This window comes from Netta rufina (genome assembly GCF_964035555.1).
Source record: "Netta rufina genome assembly, chromosome: 1".
NCBI classification, from domain to species: domain Eukaryota; kingdom Metazoa; phylum Chordata; class Aves; order Anseriformes; family Anatidae; genus Netta; species Netta rufina.
In genome coordinates, this window is record NC_140123.1 from 125,362,536 (window position 1) to 125,384,744 (window position 22,209).

Genomic DNA, 22,209 nt, shown 5'->3' on the forward strand with positions numbered 1-22,209 from the left:
CAGGAAGTCTTGTTTTACAGCAATATACCTGCATACAAAGTTTCGTACATAAACCTACATGTGTAAATATGTGTTTATACAACAGGATTTTTAGGGCATATTTTCAGTAAAATGGTGAATGTCTGTCTTCCTGAAGACAGATAGTAACTGATTCCTGTATACAAGGTTTCATACTTAAATCTATATGCGTAAATACGTGATTGTTTATATAACCGTATTTTAGAGCATATTTCAGTAAAACTATAAATATGGCATTCTATTTTCAAGATTGAAAATTCTGTTCACAAATGCATAATTGTTGGGGATGTTACTTCCTGAAGACATGTATGGGAATGCATTTGATGGTCTGCTTGTTTGTGCTGGAGATTGTCTACATGCATTGATTGGCATGTCTCTGGAGATGAATACAAAGAAACCCTAGTGCCAGGCAGCAAGAGCATGGAGGTAGGTTTTACTGCCTCACTATGTCATCTGTGCCAGCTTGTGAGACTGGTGTTAGTCATATGGGAATAGTGTGTGGGGTGGATACATATAAATTGGTATATTTTTGTGTATGCCAACTGAGGAATGAGATACATCTATGGGTCCTGAGGGAACTGGCAGATGTTGTTGCTAAGACACTGTCCATTGTAAGAATTAAAGTTGTGTTTTTGCAGCGGAAAATTCCACTAACACTGCATATTCAAAAGTGACTGTGCAGGCCTAACAGTGGGGGGTATGTTAAGCAGATAAGGGGGCAGTGGAAGGTTCCACTGTCTCAAAATAAGGAGGATGGCTAAAAAAATCAAGACAAGCAGTTGCGGAATCAGCAAAATCAAGAAGCTACAAAATCATGGGCCCCTCCAGTCTCCCCCCTCCCTTTACCTCCCCCAAAGAAAGGAGAAATTAAAGGTTGGACAAATAAAATTGTACATACAGGGCATAGTAACAAGCATCAGGTAGTCTGTGAACCTGTAGTACTCAGCCAATGAGGAAACAGGGGAGGAATCAAGCTTCAGGTAATAGGGGACCTAGGGCTATGAGATGCTTCTGCTGTGTGCTCCTGCTTGCAGGATGCCCACCACTGCAATCGTGAATAAAAATGCTACTTCACTGAGCCTGGATTATTGGCTGCAGATTTTTTCTCACACTATCATATTTGTGAAGTCATGGCAGTCTGGTGAAGTTGCCACTGACTGGAAGAGGGGAAACATAACCCCCATTTTTAAAAAGGGAAAAAAAGAAGACACGTGGAACTACATGCCAGACAGTCTCACACCTGTGCCTGGCAAGATCATGGAGCAGATCCTCACGGAAGCTATGCTAAGGCACATGGAAAATAAGGAGGTGACTGGTGACAGCCAACATAGCTTCACTAAGGGCAGATCATGCCTGACAAATCTGGTGGCCCTCTATGACAGGGTTACAGCATTGGTGCGTAGAGGAAGAGCAAATGACATCATTTACCTGGACTTGTGTAAAGCATTTGACACTGCCCTCCATGATATCCTTGTCTCTAAATTGGATAGACATGATTTGATGAACCACTTGGTGGGTAAGGAGTTGGCTGTATGGTTACATTCAAAGAGTTGTTTGTGGTCAATGGCTCAATGTCCAGGTGGAGATCAGTAACTAGTGGTGCTCCTTAGGGGTCAGTATTGGGTCTGGCGCTATTTAACATCTTTGTTGGTGACATGGACAGTGAAATTAAGTGCACCCTCAGCAAGTTTGACAATGACACCAAGCTGTGTGGTGCAGATGACATGCTGGAGGGAATGGGTACCACCCAGAGGGACCTGGACAGGCATGAGGTTCGCACAGGTGGGCCTGTGCGAACCTCTTGAAGTTCAACAAGGCCAAGTGCAAGGTCCCACATCTCAGTCAGGGCAAACCCAAGCGCAAATACAGGCTGGGTGGGAAATTGATTGAGAGCAGACCTGAGGAGAAGAACGGGGTGGGTAGGGGAGTGGATGTTGGTTGATGAGAATCTTGATATGTGCTGGTGATGTGCACTTGCAGCCCAGAAAGCCAACTGTATCCTGGGCTGCATCAAAAGAAGTGCAGCCAACACATTGAGGGAGGTGATTCTCCCCCTCTACTTTGCTCTCATGAGACCCCACCTGGAGTACTGCATTCAGCTCTGAGGCCTCCAGCACAAGAAGAACATGGGTCTATTAGAACGAGTCCAGAGGAGGGCCACAAAGATGATCAAGGAGCTGGAGTGCCTATCCTATGGAGACAGGCTGAGAGAGTTGGGGTTGTTCAGCCTGGAGAAGGCTCCAGGGAGACTTTATAGGGGCTTTCCAATACCTAAAAGGGGCCTATAGGAAAGCTGCAGAGGGACTCTATCAGGCAGTGTTGTGATAAGACGAGGGGAAATGGCTTTAAACTAAAAAGGGGTACATTTATACTAGATATAAGGAAGAAGGTCTTTACTATGAGGGTGGTGAGCCAGTGGAACAGGCTGCCCAGAAAAACTGTGCATGCCCCATCTGTGGAGGCTTTCACAGCCAGGTTGGATGGGGCTTTGAGCAACCTGGCCTAGTGGAAGGGAGCTGGAACTACATGATCTTTAAGGTCCCTTCCAATTCAAACCGTTCTATGATTCTGATTCTGTAATGGTTCCTGTAACGAAATGGGCATATTTCTTAGACTCGGTGTCCTGGCATAATCCACTCACCAGCGGGAGCTCAGCTCTAGCGGGGCGCATGCACCTCTCTATCACATCATGTCCCCATTCTTACCCTGCTAGGGTGATTACTGCAGCCAAACCATTGCTTTGTGTTAATGTAAATAAAGCATGAATTACTCAAGTCAGGCCTCCGTCTGGACACCTACCAGTTTGGGGTGTTGCATCTGAATCAGACAAGGAATGGTTTTGGAACAGTTTGGTAGAGGAAACATTTGCAAACTTTCAGATGTTTTAGACAGTTTCAGAAGAGAAATTCTTGGGTATGGCCATGGCACTGATTTCCGTCTTTTGCAACATGGCATATGCAATCCTTGTCAGGATGCTAATCTATTGGAAGAGATTTTCTTGGTGACAAATGTGTCTTTTGTCCTATCACTGGCTCACAAAATTATTAGGGATATTAATCATATTAATGATATTAATCAGTTATCTCTACCATCCCTCAGTCACTGACCTAATTATTTGTGTAGGGGTATTTGAGAAACTTCCACTCATATTTTCCCTGTATGAGTTTCACATTCACACATTCTCTCTCCCTCTCGTCACTGGACCAAATCCTACATTGCTCCAAGACCTTTTATGTCAGCTTAGTCTGAGTAGACTGGTAGGAAATAAGACACCAGGACTCTGCTGTAAAACCTCCTCTTTGCAGAAGGCTGTCCCAAATGGAGAGGTAAAGGAGATACAGAGGGCAATGAAACAAGAAGTCTTAACCAGAGTACATCAATGTAATAGATATTTTTCTGAGCCATTATCTGTATGAACCAGAGTGAGAGTCAGATCAAGCTTAAAGGTTAGAAAATCCCTCACAGCTCCTAGAGGAGCTACTGAAACTACCATTATACATGCATGGGTCTGCAAGCTTGATTTACTCTCTGTTCAAAACAGAGCTCTGCATGACTGTCCATACAGCTGTGCAAATGGATACCCATCTATATACATCACTGTTCTCTTTGTTTTTATTTCTTCTCCTGCTCTACTTAATATCACTATGCATCTGAAGGCAGGTGCAGTTTCTCTTTGCATTTACATGTACATTACTGATCTGACTGATTTTCCCCATCCCAGCTTGCCCATTCTAACTTTGTGGTCATAGCAGATGGAAATAATCCGTGACTTGAAATGCTGATTTCATTCAAAATTCTAAGCAAGACCTTGAAAATCAATGCCTTATCTGGGAGTCAACAAGAAAAAGGGAGAGTTGGTAGGATTGGGAATAGAGAGGGACATGATCTCTACAGCACCATTCTAGGAGCCCCAGGAGCCTATGTGATCCCAGTGAGACCTGAGCTGCCACAAATATCCCAGATGTCCAGCCCTACCTGTGGGTGGCTGAGGGAGTTCTCCAGGTAGTGCAGGTCGTCCCCTGTCCCCCCGGCCTCGCGTCCTGCCTCCAAGGGTATCCCGTAATGGGTGCATTTCTCAAAGCAGACATAGTCGTATTGCGGTGTGCCCCCCCACAAAGCTGACTTCAATCTGGATTCCTGCGTCATACTGTCTGAGCTCTCCATGTCTCTACTCTTTCTCATGCTCAGCTGCCTCTCTGGTCCTTACCTAGAACCACCTCATGGTCTAGCCAGAGAATAGCCTCTGTACTTTCTTCTGTTCCTTTCTTCCTTTCTTTATCTCATCAGACCACTCTGACTTGTTCTGTTCCTGCTCTCCCTTTTTCTCTGGCCCTCCTTCTCTTCCTCCTCCTCCTCCTCCTCCTCGAATCTCTCTCACTTTCTCCTCCTCCTGACCAAAGGCAGTGATTGCAGGGTTTAACTATATTTATAGCAACCTTCCTCTGTCACATGATTCCCCAGTGCCAGGTCTGATCTCAGCAAAAGGCACTAACTCTACCAGGATTGAATATCAGGTGTGGGTAAGAGGGGAACTCCTGAAGGAGAAGGAAGGGGAAGGGGGAGGGGAAGAGGAGAAAAGAAGGTTGTAAGAAAGAGATAGAAATACAGATGCAGAAATAGACGGGAGGAAGCCGGAATGATTATCCAGAGGATCTCTTCCTTCATATCTGCCCATCCTGAGCAAGCCATATTTGTAATGAAAACAATATTCAATGGGCTTCTCTTTCTCTCTCAGGGTAATAGTTGTCCAAAAGACTAAGGAACAGTCATAAAGATGACAATGCTATTAACTATGATGAGATAAAAAAAGATGGGTGTACAGTCTGTGTCGCAAGACACTTTTGCTAAGTCAATAGTCCCCAAGAGAACCTGCAAGCCCTAAGGGACAACTCCAGAATCCATTTAAACTACAGAGCATTAGAGCTTAATCTCAGGATGATATGCTCCTGAGCCTTTAAGATTTCCTTCTTGAGGAGTGCCCAGCCTTCCTGGACTCCTCTGCCCTTCAGGACTGCCTCCCAAGAGACTCTGCCAACCAGTGTCCTGAACAGCTCAAAGTCTGCTCTCCAGAAGTCCAAGATAGCAGTTTTACTGATCCCTCTCCTGACTTCACCAAGAATAGAGAACTCTACCTTGCCGTGGTCACTCTGACCAAGAAGACCTCCTGACCACCACATCTCCCACCAGTCCTTCTCTGTTTGTGAACAGCAGGTCTAGTGGGGCACCTCCCCTGGTAGGCTCACTAACCAGCTGTGTCTGGAAGCTATCTTTCACACTCTCCAGGAACCTCCTAGACTACTTCCTCTGAGCTGTACTATATTTCCAGCAGGTATCTGGGAAGTTGAAGGCCCCTACAAGAACAAGTGCTGATGGGGCTGGTCACTACACTTCTCTGGCTGAGCCCTGCACCTAATCACCACAGTTTGTCCTATCATCTTATTTTTCTAATTTAGTCTTATTTTAACGGTGTATTTTATTTTACACTATGTATTAACACTCTCCTGTGTGTGTGTGCACTGCAAGGCAGGCCTAAGTTCTGGGCAGGACTGCTGGATGGACATATGGGCTATTCCAGGTAGTCAGAGGATCTGTGAATGTGTGTTCTTGTGAACCTGGAGAGTGCTCTGTGTGTGTGTGTCTTAACTAATGAACTTGTATCTCTATCAGTCAGAGAGGTGGAAAGGGTCTTGGCTGTTTGTATCTGTTTTACTTGAGTCCTGTGCATAAGTGCTGTTGAAGGAAGCCCTTGACCAGGGCAGTATTTATGACTGATTGTGTCAGTGTCCTGTCTCTGGGATGCATGCTCAGCTTTGCTACCAGCTGAACCTGAAAGACAAAAGTGGCAGCCACATTCCCAAGGTCCCTGGGCACCTGTCTGAGCCACAGTGTCTGGACAGGAATGGTCCTGGGCCAAAGCAGCTATTGGAGGCAACCACTCTCTTGTCACTCTTTACCTCTCATAACACAGGGTAGCTACTCTCAACTTGTTCTGAAATCTTCTTCTGTTTCGGACTCAAAGAAGAACTTGTAGGTCCAATGGCTTGTTTACTTTATCCAGATGGCGCAGTTGATCTAATGTAACATACTGCTCCAGCTCTACCCATTGTCTTGCCCATGTTTTCAGATTACTGGAGTCCCAAAAGAACAGAGTACCGAGCATACCACCAAAAAATCTGCCTTTGCACTGCTGCTGCATAGTAACTGCTGCCAAATCTCGCATCACATCACCTGTAATTTCATGCCACATTTGCTCTTTATATATTTTCTTTATTGCTCATAAATCCTAGTTTCCATTGCCAAGGCCTAGCACTACCTTTCTAGCAGGACACAGCAATGTAGTACTACTATTGTTCAGGAGGTTACCAACAGATTCTGGAGACTTATCACAGAAATGTCAGAAGATGTTAAAGAAAAAAAAAAAAAAAAGAAAAAAAAAGAAAAAAGAAAGAGGAAGATATAATAAGCACCTTGTACTAGTCGCAAATACAGCTAACCTGTAGATGTAGCTTCTCTCAATTCCCTATGTGCATCTAAGCATGCTGAAAGGACTAACAAAGGCTTTGAAGGCCTTAGTAGGACAGTTTCTAGATTGCCCCATAGCATGCAAGGGGACACATTTTCAGCCTGCTCAAATACTACTTTCTTCTTCATGTATAACAGGCCCTACAGGTACTCCAAAGTGTATTTCTGTGGTAATTCCTTCAAGCATGACGCTTGCCTGATGGACAAAACTACAGCTACAGCCCAAAGGATGGTCTAGATGAAGAAAAAGAAAAGAATATGTTAGAAGAACTCTCACCCCAGACAGGTTTCTCCTCCAGTCAGCCATCTATCTCCCTCCTCTTCCCAGTTTTCTCTTAGGTCTCCTTGTCTTTCTCTGCCTTTATTCCTTTCTTCTGCATGCTTTTCATGATGTAGAAATTTAGTCCCCAGCCTTTATAGCTAATGCTCTGACATTATGGGGGAAGGGATGATTGAAGACCCACACTTCTCTAATGGTCCTGTCTCAGGGAGATTTATCACCTGAAATCCCAGTGCTATTAATCAACAGTGACAAGGTTAACATTTTCCCCTGTGCCCTGCCCACAGAGATATTATAATAACTTCTAAGATTTCTCCTTACACTAGAACTTTTTTTGTTTCTCTAGTAGATCTACCCAGATCACAGCCTCACTGTATATGAACCTCATGGCCCACCAACAGACTGCACCTTCACAGAATCACAGAATCACAGAATCACAGAATCACATTCCTCTGGAATGAAAGATCACACCTCTTGTTTGGTTACCATCAATACTATGTATACAGAAATTATAGGAGATGGTGATGTAGAACACTCTAGCAACCCAGACTGAGAGAAGATGACTTTGCGGAAGCAGAGTTATTGTTCCTCAGAACTGTCCATGCAGAATAGAAAAGCAGTCATTTATGAATAAAAGAAAAATAATATTCTGTGCTTCAGTCAACTTAGTCCATGAGGTCCATACGGCTGTGAAGCAGACGATATAAAAGATAGGTTATAAGACAAAATAAACTGTAAAGGTGAAAGGAAAAAAAGTAGTTTTAAAAGAGGAAGAAGAGGAATGTGACAAAAGGATTGCTACTTAACAGTAACAAAATCTACAAGAGATAAACCTGGAGGCAATAGGAGACAAAGAAAGCATGGAAAGACATGAAGGATGAGATGAGGGATAGGAAGTTAGCCACAGCAAATGTACATTGCCTCAAACAGTAGCAACAGATGAAGAAAAAAAAAAAAGAGTGAGAAGGTAGGAAAAAGACTACAGTGGCCTTAAGACTTGTATGTGAGAGCAAGGTGTTTAAATGGGACATTTTATTAGAGAAGACACTTGTGGAGGCTTTAAAACACTATAGATTGCAGTTGGAACTCCGGGAGAGAAAGAATGCTTTGAGTTAGGAAGAGAGAGGGAGATGGAGAAAAGATGCTTTTATAGTGAAAGAAAGAAATATACCATGGACTAGGGCTTGAACAGCAGAAAAAGTGAGACATTTAAGCTGTGCAACAACACATTGTAAACAAGACTGAATATGGAGAAATGATGACAGGGAACTCTCAAAGATAATTGGAAAGACAGGTTCAGTTTATAGTGAAAAGTAAAAAGAAGTTGTCCAGAAAGTTTATGGGCTTTTATCACTGAGAGGTGACAAGCTAATATGAAGATACTTAAGAGGACATGGACTGACTAATACCAGACTGAACAGAACAGAATTGACAGAAACTGGGCAGATCTTGAGAATTATCATGTGATAACTTAAATAGGGGAATGATGGAGTTACCAGAAAAGAGGCAGAATTTAAAAAAAGATCTCATGATTGTAACCAGGTAAACATTTAAAGGAAAACAGGGACATGAAAGTCCCACTAAAGTAAATGTTGAAATAGATGAACCTGGAAGGAAACTTGAACAGATCATGATATGCCATGACTTGGCAAAAATGAAGTGAGATGGGTAGATAACTTGTTAATTTGGGATTGTCTTATCTTACATTGCAGTATGGTCACAGTTTGGACCTGAGTGTGAAAAGAACAAGTAGAGAGAAATTAAACAAACCCAGAAGCAAGAGTGAGACACAGAAAACCAGAAGAAAGAGAAGACAGAAAAATTAGGTTTCATAAACTGACCCGAACTCACCCAGAACTTAAAGACAGATCTGTCTAGATGTCCTGGTGAGCTCTCCAGTTAGGCTCAGCAGGGTTCAAAATTCAAAAAACACACTAGTCTTTACTAGAATAAAAGCAAGATTATTTGATTTTTTTTTTTTTTTTTTTTTTTTAATAGAGAAAATTCCAAGGATATATGTCATGCAGTACAGCAATAAATTTATAGCTTATACAAAACACTTCCCCACCCACTATGACTTTGCAGGGTACATTCTTGCTTCCAGGTCCAGCTTGGTTGCAATTAACATGGTGACTTTCTGAGCTGCTAAAATTTTGTGCTCCCACTCTGTTGCCTAGGAGATTGTTTTCACACTTCTAAGGCTGGGCTCCTTTCTAGGGCTCTTCCCCTACAGCTGCTCCTCTTAAATTGCAACCCTCAGTTCTGTCTGAGACTCTTTACCCTACAGCACCATATAGCTTCTATTAAATCAAAATGGCTCTCCAAAACAAGAGGTACTTTGCTGATGGGGGAAGATCTGATTGCCTTGCCTTAGAATAAACTGAGAACAAGTATGCATAGCATGTATGCAAATATCAAAGAGGTATATCAAAAATAAGAGATTAAAATTAAAAATAGACTACATGGTGGTGAGAAGCACATAACTTTTTACAACTGTATTATGCATTCGACAGTGGCTAGTCAGTTAGAATGCTCAATGCACGGTTTGAAGTGGGTTCAATGGATCTCTGCTTATTTTCTAGAATAATGCTGCATTAACAAACATGATCCGAAGTATCAGCTTGAAGGCATTTTTATGAGAAGAGACTAAGGAATGTCTAGGAAATGCAGGTTCATCTCCAGTGATCAAAACTCATTAGGAATGTTTCCAAGCCTGTGAATTTATTGTTCTAGGATGGAGAGTCTACAAGCTCTGGGCAATCACTCTTTACATCTCCATCTAGATGACAAGCTCTGATTCCAAATAGTGAATATTCCCTAATAAGCCACCTGCATCATGTCCTGTATTTTATTGCCAGAAAAAAAAAAAAAAATCCTTCAGAGGTGAGAGGCAGGCCATGATCCCATAGATAATTTATGCCTTTCTTGCCCTCTTCCCTGCAGATTGCTTATTGCACAAGTAAAATTAATAGACACACATTTAATCTGATAGTCATGCAGTTATACTGGTTGAAAGCAGCATGACTGACATCATAAGGGTGGGAAGAAAATGCAGTGATGAGCTGTATAGAAATGGGCTGGCACAGGCTGTGCTAGGGCTCTTGATTCTGTATAGGACTTGGCTAGTTGCAAGAGAAGACTTCTGCCTCCTCCATCAACCACAAACAACTAGGAAAAAGTGTGATCATAGCTGAAAGGTTTAGGAGGAAGACAGACTCATAAAATAAAATTATTTGGACTTTGTGAAAAGGTCCAAATAAAAATAAATACATGTTAAATATAAAATTAAAAAAATAAAAAAAATACATGTTAGGAGAACATTGAGATGTGTTTGGGCAGGAAGAAGAGGTCTTAAGTATGGACAGACATCTCTGGGAGGCCATGGCTAGGATTAGAGGTATACAAGAAAAGCAAAAATAGATTTAATTTTCCTGATTCTTGTTCAAACTTTAAATGCTTGAAAAGACATTGCCATGAGCTCCAAGAATCTGTTAATGTCTCTGAGAATGTGATCACACTACTGGCATAGGGGACCTAAGGAACAGGCTGGTTGAAAAGGACAGTTTGACTTTGTTAGATACTGGAACTAATGATCAAGAAGCTTATGCAAGAAAAAAAAAAAAAAACAACAAAAAACAACAAAAAAAAAATAATTTTCAGGCAGGCCAGCTCTTTGATCTAGCTGATGCATGGCCACAGGAATGCTAGGAAAGAAAGAGGCAGGAATGCATCTAGAAATGAGGAAAGGGGCTGTCTAAAGCAACTATGAACCTTTTCTTTGTAATACTAGTGTCTTGCCTACATTTCAGAATTTTCCCACTTTTATTGTATTACTAGTGCAAGTGATATAAATTATTCATGAATTCCATGGATGTCAAGTACTATTTGCTTTGACTGTACTAGTGTGTCCTGTCCTGTCTCAGCTGAGATAAATGATGTCAATATAGAAGTCATAGCTGAGATAAATGATGTCAATATAGAACTCATAGCACAGACATATTATGACTACCATTTAACATTTTTAAATACCATTTACTATATAAGCTAGTCTTTTAAATCTTGTACAATTTTGACTATGCTTCCCGTTTCTGTTGTCCTTCTTCCGTCCAAATGCAGCTACTGATAAAAGCACACATAAGCTTCCTGCACACAAGTAGTCTTGTAGCCTCAAAGCAACAAGTCTTCCCTGTTTCCCATACAACAATCCTTGATAATAATATGAGATAAGGATGAAGATAAACAGAAGGAAGAGAGTAGTTCTTTTGATAGCCAAAACAAAACAAAACAAAATAATCCATCACAAACAAGGACAAAGCAATTCCACTGTGGAAATAACCTTTCTTGTTATCACTGGCTGTTGTTACAGGGATGACAGTGAGAGCCAGCATGACAGTCACTGGACTCCCTCCCTCTTTTATCAGCCCTGTACTTTGATTTTTAAGAAATTGTTGATGAAAGGGAAGAACTGCATGTAGCAAGTGCACCCAGGTTGAAGTGCTGAGTCACTGTCATGAAAGCTGCAGAAATTTCTGTGGAACTCATTAGAACAAAGCTGCTGTATGCTTACCAGTAAGAATCAATTTTGACTGTCACAAGTGGGAAGAAACAATATGAAGGGTGCAGAGATCAGAAAGTGTTGTTGCTACTCACAAAGAACCCAGAAGACATGATGATCATATGTTGTCCTTTGTGGCAGGACCACTTGGACGCTTAGGTTTCATATTGAATTTTGCCACAGTGATCATTACAGTCCTATCTCCTCTCTTGACCTATAGTCTTGAGTTTTGGGGAACATGATCATTCTACTAAATCAGCTACTGCACATTCAGATCTGATTGGAAGTGCGCTAAAGCCTTTAGCGCCTGTGTTCTGATCCCAGGTCTGCAATGTTATTTTTATGAAGAGGCCTTCGACGGAAGTATCAATACTAAGGAATGTCTGGCCCTGGCTGTGAATTTTACTTCTGTCCTACACCAAAGAGTTGCATTGGAAATGTGAGGCTGATATCATGATGAAGGCAGGAGGTCAGCCCTCCCTAATAGATACCTGGTACCATCTCCAACCATTCAACAGTATTTCTTTCACCTGACATCCAGAGGAAGGAGATCAGGTTGAGCCATTCCTGACTAGATAGCGTCTGTATCTTACACTGCAACTTCTCATGGACAGCCTCTGACACTGGACTGTTGTCCTTCCCATACAACCATCTACTCTCTGTGAGGGCTGCTGTCACTTCTTGTTGGCCTATTGCCCATTCTAACATGGAAACTGTAGTTCCTGTGGGAAGACTAAAGAGAAACTTTACTCTCAAAAGTAAACAGTCAGCTGTTGTACTGTTATGGAATTGGCTGTGTCAATCCCATAGTCCTCAAGATTCAATACAAAAATGTCATCAGTTAACGATTGCCTATTCTCTTTAAATAATACCCATTACTACAGACCCAAACACACTGATCTGGGAAATTGAGAAGGAGATAGAAGACTACACTCACAGAAAGGGGTTGTGTTAGAAATAAAAACAACTAAAGGTTGTGAAAGAGTCAAAAATCTTTGGGAAATGATTTGAAAATGGTGTGCCAGAGTATCTAAGGGTGTTTTGTTACCACATTATACTAAATTGTACTACATACTTGCTATGATGATGCCATGTTTTGTAAGGTATCAGAAATTAGATGGTTGAATAGAATATAAAACCAACAAGGCTGGAAGAAATATCACATCAGGAAATAATAAGCAGGTTATATTTATTGAATATCTTGCTGCCAACTGAGGAAATATGAATTCCTTCCTTTTCTTTCCTAGGACTAGCTCTTTGGAATGAACGAGGTCAATTCAGTACCTGCCTCACCCCTGGCATTCTGTTCCTTAAGATATTGCTGATAAAAGAGTAGAGCAGGGCTCACAGATGTTGACCCAAGGGGGTACACTGGGCAGTTCTTGTTACTGCCTCACAAATTTAAACTGTTGTGATTGATTGGCTCTTCAAGAGTGGTGTTTCTTTGACACAGTTATGCCTGCGGGTAGCTTTATAGCCTATGTAGTATTGGAACAGTTTCCCACAGTGATAAAGCAGTTTGTAAAGAGTGAGGGTGACACGGATTGGTTCAAGGCTAGTGATGGAGAGTGAAAGATGCCTAATTATTGCAGATATTTTGACTCTTCCTGTGGGCCTGTGTTAAAGGGCTACCAGTTGGGCTTGAATAACCCACACTACCTGAGCCCTAAGCAGTAAAAATGCTGCTTGACACACTGTGCATTTGCCTAATCAAAAGTCAGTAATGTGTAGGATCTTGGACCTAAACTCCCTTATTCTTTCTCCCTTTCTCCTTTCCTGTTTGGAAAGGTCTTCCCTTTCCAGACAATCTGAAGTCTGGTCATTTATCGTTCTGTATAAGGGCAGTATATATAAAGTATATATATAAGCTGTATGTATAACATAAGGTGTAAGTCAAAAGGAAAAAGGAACTCTTTAAGGGTCACAGGGGTAAGAGTAATCCAGACAACTTGTGAAAGATAGAGAAGAGAAAGAACACACAGCAGTTCAAGATTTTTCAGAGTTGACCTGAACCTTCACAGCTGACTCACAGCTGTGAGTGGCATAAAAGGCCAGTCACATTCTCTTCCTTGCACCAGCTCTGATATGTGTGGCCTTAGCATTCTGGAAGGTAAACTGATAGAAAACATTCATGTCTTTATGTGGTTAACTTCTCAAGTGTCATGCTTAGAATGTGTTCACAACAGGTCAGGGAAGCAGCATTAAGAAGCTCCTACATGTGCTAGTCAATAGATCATCTCAGCTATAATACACCCTCAAATGAAGAATTAAAACACATGCTTAGGCAAGAGAAGAACTTCACCTTTAATTAACCCTTGCTTTCTATTCCCAACAGAAAGCTTTTCATGTAACTATGGACTAAACCTCTTTTACTACACTGGCTGTTTTCTTTAGTCACTAGTATGTAGCAGAGCTGAGATCTGTTTAATATTGCATTTGACTTTACCATTCATGCAAAGCTTAGGTGAATCTGCAGTTCTTTTACTCTATGGGCCTGGGGCATTTATGTATTTCTAATTAATAGAAATGAGCTTCCCAACATGCTTTATTTCTGTATGGAATCAGAACTAAAAGCAGAGTACACAAAGTGTACTGTCCTGTACTACTGATTATAAACTTGATGGCAGCAAATTCAGTTTCCCAATAAGTCATTTAGAATTAGAATAGTTCAGTTGGAAGGGATCTGAAAAGAGCTGAACTGCCTGACCACCTAAGGGCTAACCAAAAGTTAAAGCATATTATTAAGGGCATTATCCAAAAGCCTCTTGAACATCATCAGGCATGGGGCATCAACCACCTCACTGGGAAACCTGTTCCAGTCCTTGACCACCCTAACCGTAAAAATTTTTTACCTAATATCTAGTCTGAACCTTCGCTGGTGCACATTTCTGCCATTCCTTCATGTTCTTTCATTGGTTATCAGGGAGGAGAGATCAACACCTCCCTTTCCATTTCTCCTGCTCAGGAAGTTGCAGAGAGCAATGAGGTCACCACTTAGACTCTGTTTTTCCAGATTAGTCAACCTAAGCATCCTCAGCCTAGGACATGCCTTCCAGCCCTTTCCAACCAAAGACTGTAAGTCTTTGCTGCCTTCTTCTGCATGCATTCAAGTACTTTAATATCCTTTTTATATTGTGCAGCCCAGAACTGCACACTATATTCAAGGAGAGGCCACACTAATGTTAAATACAGTGGGAAAATCACTTCTTCTGACCAGCTGGCTATGCTGTGTTTAGGGCAATCCAAAATGTTTGCTCGCTTGGCTGCCTGGGCTCACTTGTGCCTCATGTTAAGCCTACTGTCAGCTATCAGCCCCTTTCTGCTGAGCCAGCCACTTGTCTCCCAGCCTGTGCCTGGGTTTGGTATTACTATGTCCCAGGTGCAGAACCCATCACTTTCCTTTGCTGAACTTCACGCTGCTGATGATTGCCCAATGCTCCAATTTATCTAGATTGGAGGCCTCTTTAAGGTCTCTTGCAAGCCCTCTGTAAGGCCTCTTGTTTCTCCACAGAGTCAACAGCATCTCCCAATTTAATAACATCAGTGAACTTGCTAAGGATGCGTTCAGCTTGCCAGGTGATCAGCTCCAAGGCAGTCCTGTCCTACAGCACAGTGGGGGATTGCAGTGGGCAGGTACTTTTCTGGCATCGAGGCCACTTGAGGCAGCCAAGGGAGCCGCCAGGACCCAGCAGCCCTTGTGAGGGCAGCTGACGAGGCACTGGTGGAGCCAGAAGCCTCCCTCCTTGTGCAAAGGCAGCCCCTGGGGAGCATGGGTGGACAGGGCAGGCAAACAGGGCATGGTGTGGCAGTTTGTGCAAAGAGGGTGCCACACCCCAAAAAGTGATGGATCTACTGCCCTGTCAGGCAAAGGGAGGGGACTTGAGAGGTGCAGAAGAATGGAAACAGGTCCCTGCTTGGTGTCACAGGTGACCCCCTCATTACATGCCTTGCCTTTCCAGCTGCCCTTACACAATAGGTTTGAGGCCCTGGAGCTCAAGGGACAGGGTGGTGAGGATGCAGGGGAAAGTCCACCCAGGATGTTGTCTAGGGCAAGGAAGTCGACTCCACTCCTCAAGACTTCCTCCACCAAGGAAGACAGAAGGGTAATGGTCATAGGTGACTCCCTTCTGAGGGGCACAGAGCACCCCATATGTCAGCCAGACCCTACCCATAGGGAAGTCTGCTGCTTCCCTGGGGCCTGGGTCAGGGACATTAATGGGAAACTTCTTGACCTTGTTCACCCCTCTGATTATTACCCCTTAGTAATAATTCAGGCTGGAGTACTGAGCTTCCTGACCTGGAAGTCTGGGATGGGGAGCAGAAGATACCCCTGCAGTTCATCTGGAAACAGTTAGAGACCTGCTGCTCCACCTGGACTGTCACAAGTCCATGGGGCCAGATGGGATCCAGCTGAGGGTGTTGAGGAAGCTGGCGGATGTGATTGCCAAGCCACTTTCCATCACCTATCAGCGGTCATGGTCATCAGGAGAGGTCCCAGATGACTGGGGACTTGCTAATATGAAGTCCATGTATAAGAAGGGTCGTAAGGAGGACCCAGGGAACTACAGGCCTGTCAGCCTAACCTCGGTGCCAGGAAAGGTAATGGAACAGGTCATCTTGAATGCAATCATGCAACGTACGTGGGACAAGCAGGGGATCAGGCCCAATGAGCATGGGTTCATGAAAAGAAAGTCCTGCCTGGCCAACCTTATCTCCTATGACTGGGTGACCTGCCTGGTGGGTGAGGGAAAGGCTCTTGGTGTAGTCTACCTAGACTTCAGCAAGTCCTTTGATGTGGTCTCCCATAATACTCTCCTGGAGAAGCTGGCAGCCCATGGTTTAGACAGGTACACTCTTTGCTGAGTTAAAAACTGGCTGGACAGCTGGGCCCAGAGAGTAGTGGTGAGTGGAGTGAAATGCAGCTGGTGACCAGTCATGAGTGGTGTTCCTCAGGGGTCAGTGTTCAGGCTCATCCTCTTCAGTATCTTTAATGATGAGTTGGATGAGGGAATTGAGTGCACCCTCAGTAATTTTGCAGATGACAGCAAATTGGGGGGAAGTATTGATCTGCTGGAGGGTAGGAAGGCCCTGCAGAGGGATCTGGACAGGATGGGTCAATGGGCAGAGGCCAATGGGATGGGATTCAACATGGCTAAGTGCTGGTTCCTGCACTTTGGCCACAACAACCCTATACAGTGCTACAGGCTTGGGGCTTTGTGGCTGGAAAGCTATGCAGAGGAAAAAGATCTGGGGGTGCTGGTTGATGCTTGCCTGAACATACATGTAAGTAGGCAGTGTGCCCAGATGGCCAAGAAGGCCAATGGCATCCTGGCTTGTATAAGAAGCAGTGTGGCCAGCAGGGCTAGGGAAGTGATTGTCCCCCTGTACTATGCTCTGGTGACGCCGCACCTTGAGTACTGTCTTGAGCTTTGGGCACCTCAGTACAAGAAGGACATTGGGACCCTGGAGCATGTCCAGAGAAACTGGTGAAGAGCCTGGAACACAGGTCTTATGAGGAGCGCCTGAGGAAACTGGGGTTGTTTAGTCTGGAGAACAGGAGGCTCAGGTGAGACCTTATTGCTCTCTATAGCTACCTGAAAAGCAGTTGTGGGGGGCTGGGTGTCAGCCTCACCAAAAAAGGCTAGTAGGCTGTGGGTGGTCAAGAGGAGGGGAGGGGACATAGCCAGCACAGCTGATCTAAACTGACCAAAAGGATATTCCATACTCTATGATGTCATGCTCACCAATAATGGCTGGGGGAAAATAAGGAGGGAGGGGCACACACTTGTTATGAAACTGTTTGTCTTCCCAAGAAACTGCTAAACATATTGAGGCCTTGCATCCCAAGAAGTTGGTGAACATCATTTGCTGATGGGAAGTAGAGAATATTTTTCTTTCTCCTTTTGCTTCCATGTGGCCTTTGCTTGTTTTTCTTTTCCTTAATTAAACCTCTCCTTATCTCAAACCTGCAAGTTTTTTTTTCTTTCTTTTTTTTCCCATGTTTTCCCCTCCCCCCCTCCCCCCACTCCCAGTCCTACTGAGGATGGGAGGACGGGGAGTGAGAGAGCAGCTGTGTGGTACTTAGCTGCCTACCAGTTTTAAACAAAACAAGAACAAGAAATAAATTGTCAGTCAGACAAAATGCATCTTGTTATATTTAAGTCACAGCTTCTTGGAATTTAGATGCAAACAGTTTTAATTTGTTGTTCTGTAACAGAAGTAAATAGTTTTTTTGTGAGTCCTTTAAAAATAAGGGTAGATAAGACAGTCTGCTACAGATAAGGAATGCAAAAAAAATCTGTGTCATATTTAGAAGACAGTAATGTTGCTGACTATTAGGTAATTTGCACTACCGATCCTCTGAGCACTTTAATTAATCACAAAATATTTGAGCTTGGAGGGGTCATCTGGTGTCTTGTCCAACACAAGGATGATGCCTGGTTAGGCGATCAGGCCCAATCAGCATGGGTTTATGAAAGGCAGGTCCTGATTTATAAGCCTGATCTTCTACGACAAAGTGGTGTGCTTAGTGGATGAGGGAAAGGCTGTGGATGTGATCTAAATGACTTCAGTAAGGCAACCCCAAGCATCACTACAGGCTGGGAGATGAGTGGTTAGAAAGCTGCCAGGCAGAGAAGGACCTGGGAGTATTGATTGATAGTTGGCTGAATATGAGCCAGCAGTGTGCTCAGGTGGCCAAGAAGGCCAACAGCATCCTGGCTTGTATAAGAAGCAGTGTGACCAGCAGGTCTAGGGAAGTGATCGTACCCCTGTACTTGGCTCTGGTGAGGCCACACCTCGAGTACTGTGTTCAGTTTTGGGCCCCTCGCTACAAGAAGGACATGAAGGTGCTTGAAAGAGTCCAGAGAAGGGCAACGAAGCTGGTGAGGGGTCTGGAGAATAAGTCCTACAAGGAGCGGCTGAGGGAGCTGGGTTTGTTCAGCCTGGAGGAAAGGAGACTCAGGGGCGACCTTATTGCTCTCTACAGGTACATTATAGGAGGCTGTAGCGAGGTGGGGGTTGGTCTTTTCTCCCATGTGCCCAGTGATAGGATGAGAGGAAATGGGCTAAAGTTGCACCAGGGGAGGTTTAGGTTGGATATTAGGAAGAACTTCTTTACTGAAAGGGTTGTTAGGCATTGGAATGGGCTGCCCAGGGAAGTGGTTGAGTCACCATCCCTGAAGGTCTTTAAAAGGCGTTTAGATGTAAAGCTTATTGATATGGTTTAGTGGAGGACTTGTTAGTGTTAGGTCAGAGTTTGGACTAAGTCACCTTGGAGGTCTCTTCTAACCTAAATGATTCTGTGATTCTGTGACAATGCTCAAGCACTGTCAGCTGGAACTAGTTGCCCTGGACTATGTTCAGACAGCTTTTGAATATCTGTAAGGATATAGATTCCACAAGCACCCTGGGCTACTTGTTCCAGTGCTCAGTCACCCTCACAGTAAAAAATTCCTTTCTTATATTGAAACAGAATTTCCCATGTTTCAGTTTGCTTCCATTCCCTCTTGTCATGTCACTGGCCACCACTGAGGAGAGTCAGCCTTGGTCTGTTTCAGCCTCCCATCAGACAATAAGAATTCTCTAGGCTAAACAATGCCAGCTCTCATCATTTCCTTATATCAGAAATGCTCCAGTATGTTCATTATCTTTGTGGTCTTTTGTTGGACTCACTCCAGTAAGTCTATAATTTTTTGTACTGGAGAGGACACAGTACTCCAGGTGTGGCCTCACCAGTGCTGAACAGAGGGGAAGGACTACCTCCCTTGATTTGGTGGCATCCTTCCTCCTTAAGTAGCCCAGGTTACCATCAGCTTTCTTGCAGCAAGGGAATATCGATGGCTCATGTTCAACTGGGTGACCAATGGGACCCTTACATCATTTTCTGCTGGGCTGCTTTCCAGATGACCAGTCTCCAGCATGTACTAAGGCATTGGGTCATTCCTACCAAGGTGCAGGAGTCTACATTTCCTTTTTTCAAACATCATGAGGTTCTTCCCTGCCCATTCCTCAAGCCTATTGGGGTCTGAATGGCTGTTCAACCATCTGATGTATCAACTACTTTCTGCAAGTTTATTGAGGATTTACTCAGCCCCATCATCTAGATCATTAATGATGAGGCTGGCATAACTTGAGGGTCCACAAAGTAATTGTCTTAAACACTGGTAATGTTTTTACACATAAGGTAATATTCTTAAACACCATGCTTCCTTGCATCAGCAAATTAGAAAAAAACATACTACCTATAATTTATTGTAGTTTTCAGAGCTGCAGGTGATCACTTTCTTTGAAAAGATCTAGGTGCCACACACACTTGCATTAACCCTGTGCAATAAATACAGTGAAGTTGCTGTGTATTCTTAACCACTTTTAGAATCTACTCTCATGCTCATGACTGAACATGACTCAAACATTCCTGAACCTTTTATAAATAAAAACATTCTATAAATATACATATTCTCTTGAAGTGAATGACTGTCAATCTCAACAGTCATTTGGTTCCTTTAAGGTCACATAAGAATCAATTGCTTCACCAGGCAGCAGAAATTTGTTGTACAGATGAGTGGTTTAGTTGTAACAATGCAAGCAAATCCATTAGTCGAGTTATATCCTTAGTAGTGTCCACAGACTATGTGTTGCTATAACAACCTGTCAAGGATCTCTTTGCTACTCATATGTAGAATGTGGAGATTTGTACCACTTGCATCATCATCAAATCCAAAAGCATAATATGCCATCATGTGCAGAGAACCAGCAATGAAGTTTGGTTCCCCAGGTCACTTAAGAGTAAATCACTTAGTGATTAGTGGGTTACTCAGTGGTAAATTAAAACAGTGTGAGTAAGCAGACTCAGATAACTTAGTCTCCAACATTAATAGTCTGTGCCTGTCCTCCCTCTGCATTAACAAGACAAGAGAGTTATCATTGCATCATGGAGGTATCTGGGAACTGTTCTATCAATACTAACAACAGCAACTTAAGTAGCAACTTCTTGCTGCTTCACTAAATGAAGTATTAACACAATAACTTATTTTTATTCAGTATTTACCTCCAGAACACCCAAGTTGTTTGCTGATTTATATAGATTCACAACAGTAGCCAAGCTTACCTGGAAAATTTTCTATTTACTGTGCATTTCTGTATTGGGGAATTACTTCTCATGTACTGTACCTCTTATGCCATCTGCTGTACAGCTTGGGTAGTAGTATCTGTATTCCAATTTCACCACTTACTATTGTTGACGGTTTTACTAGAAACTGGTCTAACTTTTTGAAATACCGGGAATGCTAATAAAAGTGGCCTTTCACTCGGCCCCATAAACTTGTCTGAAATGCTTTAATCTGCTATACTGCTAAATTTTTATGCAAGTCTCAGCTGTCAAAACAATGATGCATTTTCTTTGACCATGTAAAAGAGCTTATAGAACGTAGCTACCATATAGAGACGTCAAACAAATGTGGGATGCCCTCTTATGTCATTTACACACAAACAGGTTATTTTACTTTTGGTAACAAAAGATCAGTGTAAAGGATTAGATTGATCAGCATCCTGCCAGCCTGTGACATTTATTTTCTTGGGCTGGAGGTCTGTACAGTTCTTGGATAAGCTTAACTTTCATAGCATTATAAGCAAAGAACATGTAGCCTGTGAAAAGAAAATGAAAAAGCTGTTTTTTTGTTTGTTTGTTTGTTTTTGTTTTGTTTTGTTTCTGTTTTTGTTTTTTTTTTTTTTTTTTTTTTTCACCTTGGAGGAGGATGATGGGGCTCTCTTTGCTCTGACTCCACCTAGAGAGAGCGTACAGAGAAGATGGAACCAGACTCTTCTCAGAGGAGCACAGGGAATGCCCAAGAGGTAACAGACATGGATTGCAACAGGGGAGATCTGTGACGGAGCAGGGGTGTGGACTGTATACTGCAAGAGGCCCCTTCCCATCTAAATCTTTCTGTTACTTTTTTTTTTCTTCTTGGATGGAGATAAAAAAATACTGCCAGACTTATTACTAAAACTGTAAAGGTCAGGTCTGCTAGCAATGTAAACTGGAAAAGATAAATTCTTCAAGAAGCACCTGCTTGGTCTCACAGTGGAGCTTATAGCCACAGCGAAGTATATGAGAATTTCCTATCCCTGTATTTTACACAGGTGGGGGCAGATCTAAATATCTCTTCCATGCTGAGATAGACAGAGCACTATTTTGTTGTTTGTGGAAGAGGTTCAAACCGTGTGGATAGGAGAGCTATAAACAGTGTCTCATGATATGTCTCTAGGGTCTGGCACTGTAGAGAAGTAAATCTGCACTCCGACCAAGCTTGAGCCTGCTAATAATCCAGGATCAGTGAATGCCATGTGTATTCTGCCTTATTAAAATCTTAAAAATAAAGTCTGTGTTATTTTAAGAAAAAGCCAGTTGTTTCTGGGCCTGTTCTCATTTCTGTCTTCCTCAGTCTTCCTACTGGGATGTCAGGTCACACTGGAATCATTCTGTTACTTGCAGGGGTTCTGAAAATTAACCCGTCCCTTGAATAGAAGATGTCCAGGCACAATCCTACAGCACAAAAAGAGGAGATCTGTTTTTCCAGCAACTGACTGACAGTTAAGTATAGAGGAACACTAGTATGTCTACATTGCAGGGGAATGTTTTTTAACTCCCCAGGCATTTGTACCATGCAGCCTGGAAAAGATCTTACCATGTATTTCTGTAGCAAATTTCTGATAAGGCAAGATTTGTGATCCCATTAATGGGAAGTAGGGAGAGAAATGAATGCCAACCTTCAAACATACCTATAGAACTGATTCAGTAGATGCTGAAACAATTGGAAGTAGAGGGCAAGATGGA

The 22,209-nt window shown here is 42.9% G+C and overlaps 1 protein-coding gene across 6 annotated transcripts in view; it reads right to left on the reverse strand.

Annotated features, from left to right (window-relative positions):
- CLCN1 (chloride voltage-gated channel 1) overlaps positions 1-22,209 on the reverse strand; it is a 65,836-nt gene that overhangs the window by 39,780 nt on the left and 3,847 nt on the right. For 4 of the 6 annotated variants that reach the window (XR_014618286.1, XM_084283991.1, XM_084283989.1 and 1 more), the window contains exon 1: positions 3,994-4,396. The exons of 1 other annotated variant lie outside the window; for it this stretch is intronic. Coding sequence is in view for 3 of the 5 variants with exons in the window: in XM_084283989.1 (XP_084140115.1) it covers positions 3,994-4,200 (207 nt within the window). In the remaining 2 variants the exon portion in view is untranslated. Of the gene's footprint in view, positions 1-3,993; positions 4,397-22,209 lie in introns of those variants that run through there. One more of the 6 variants, XM_084283992.1, reaches the window with a different exon arrangement.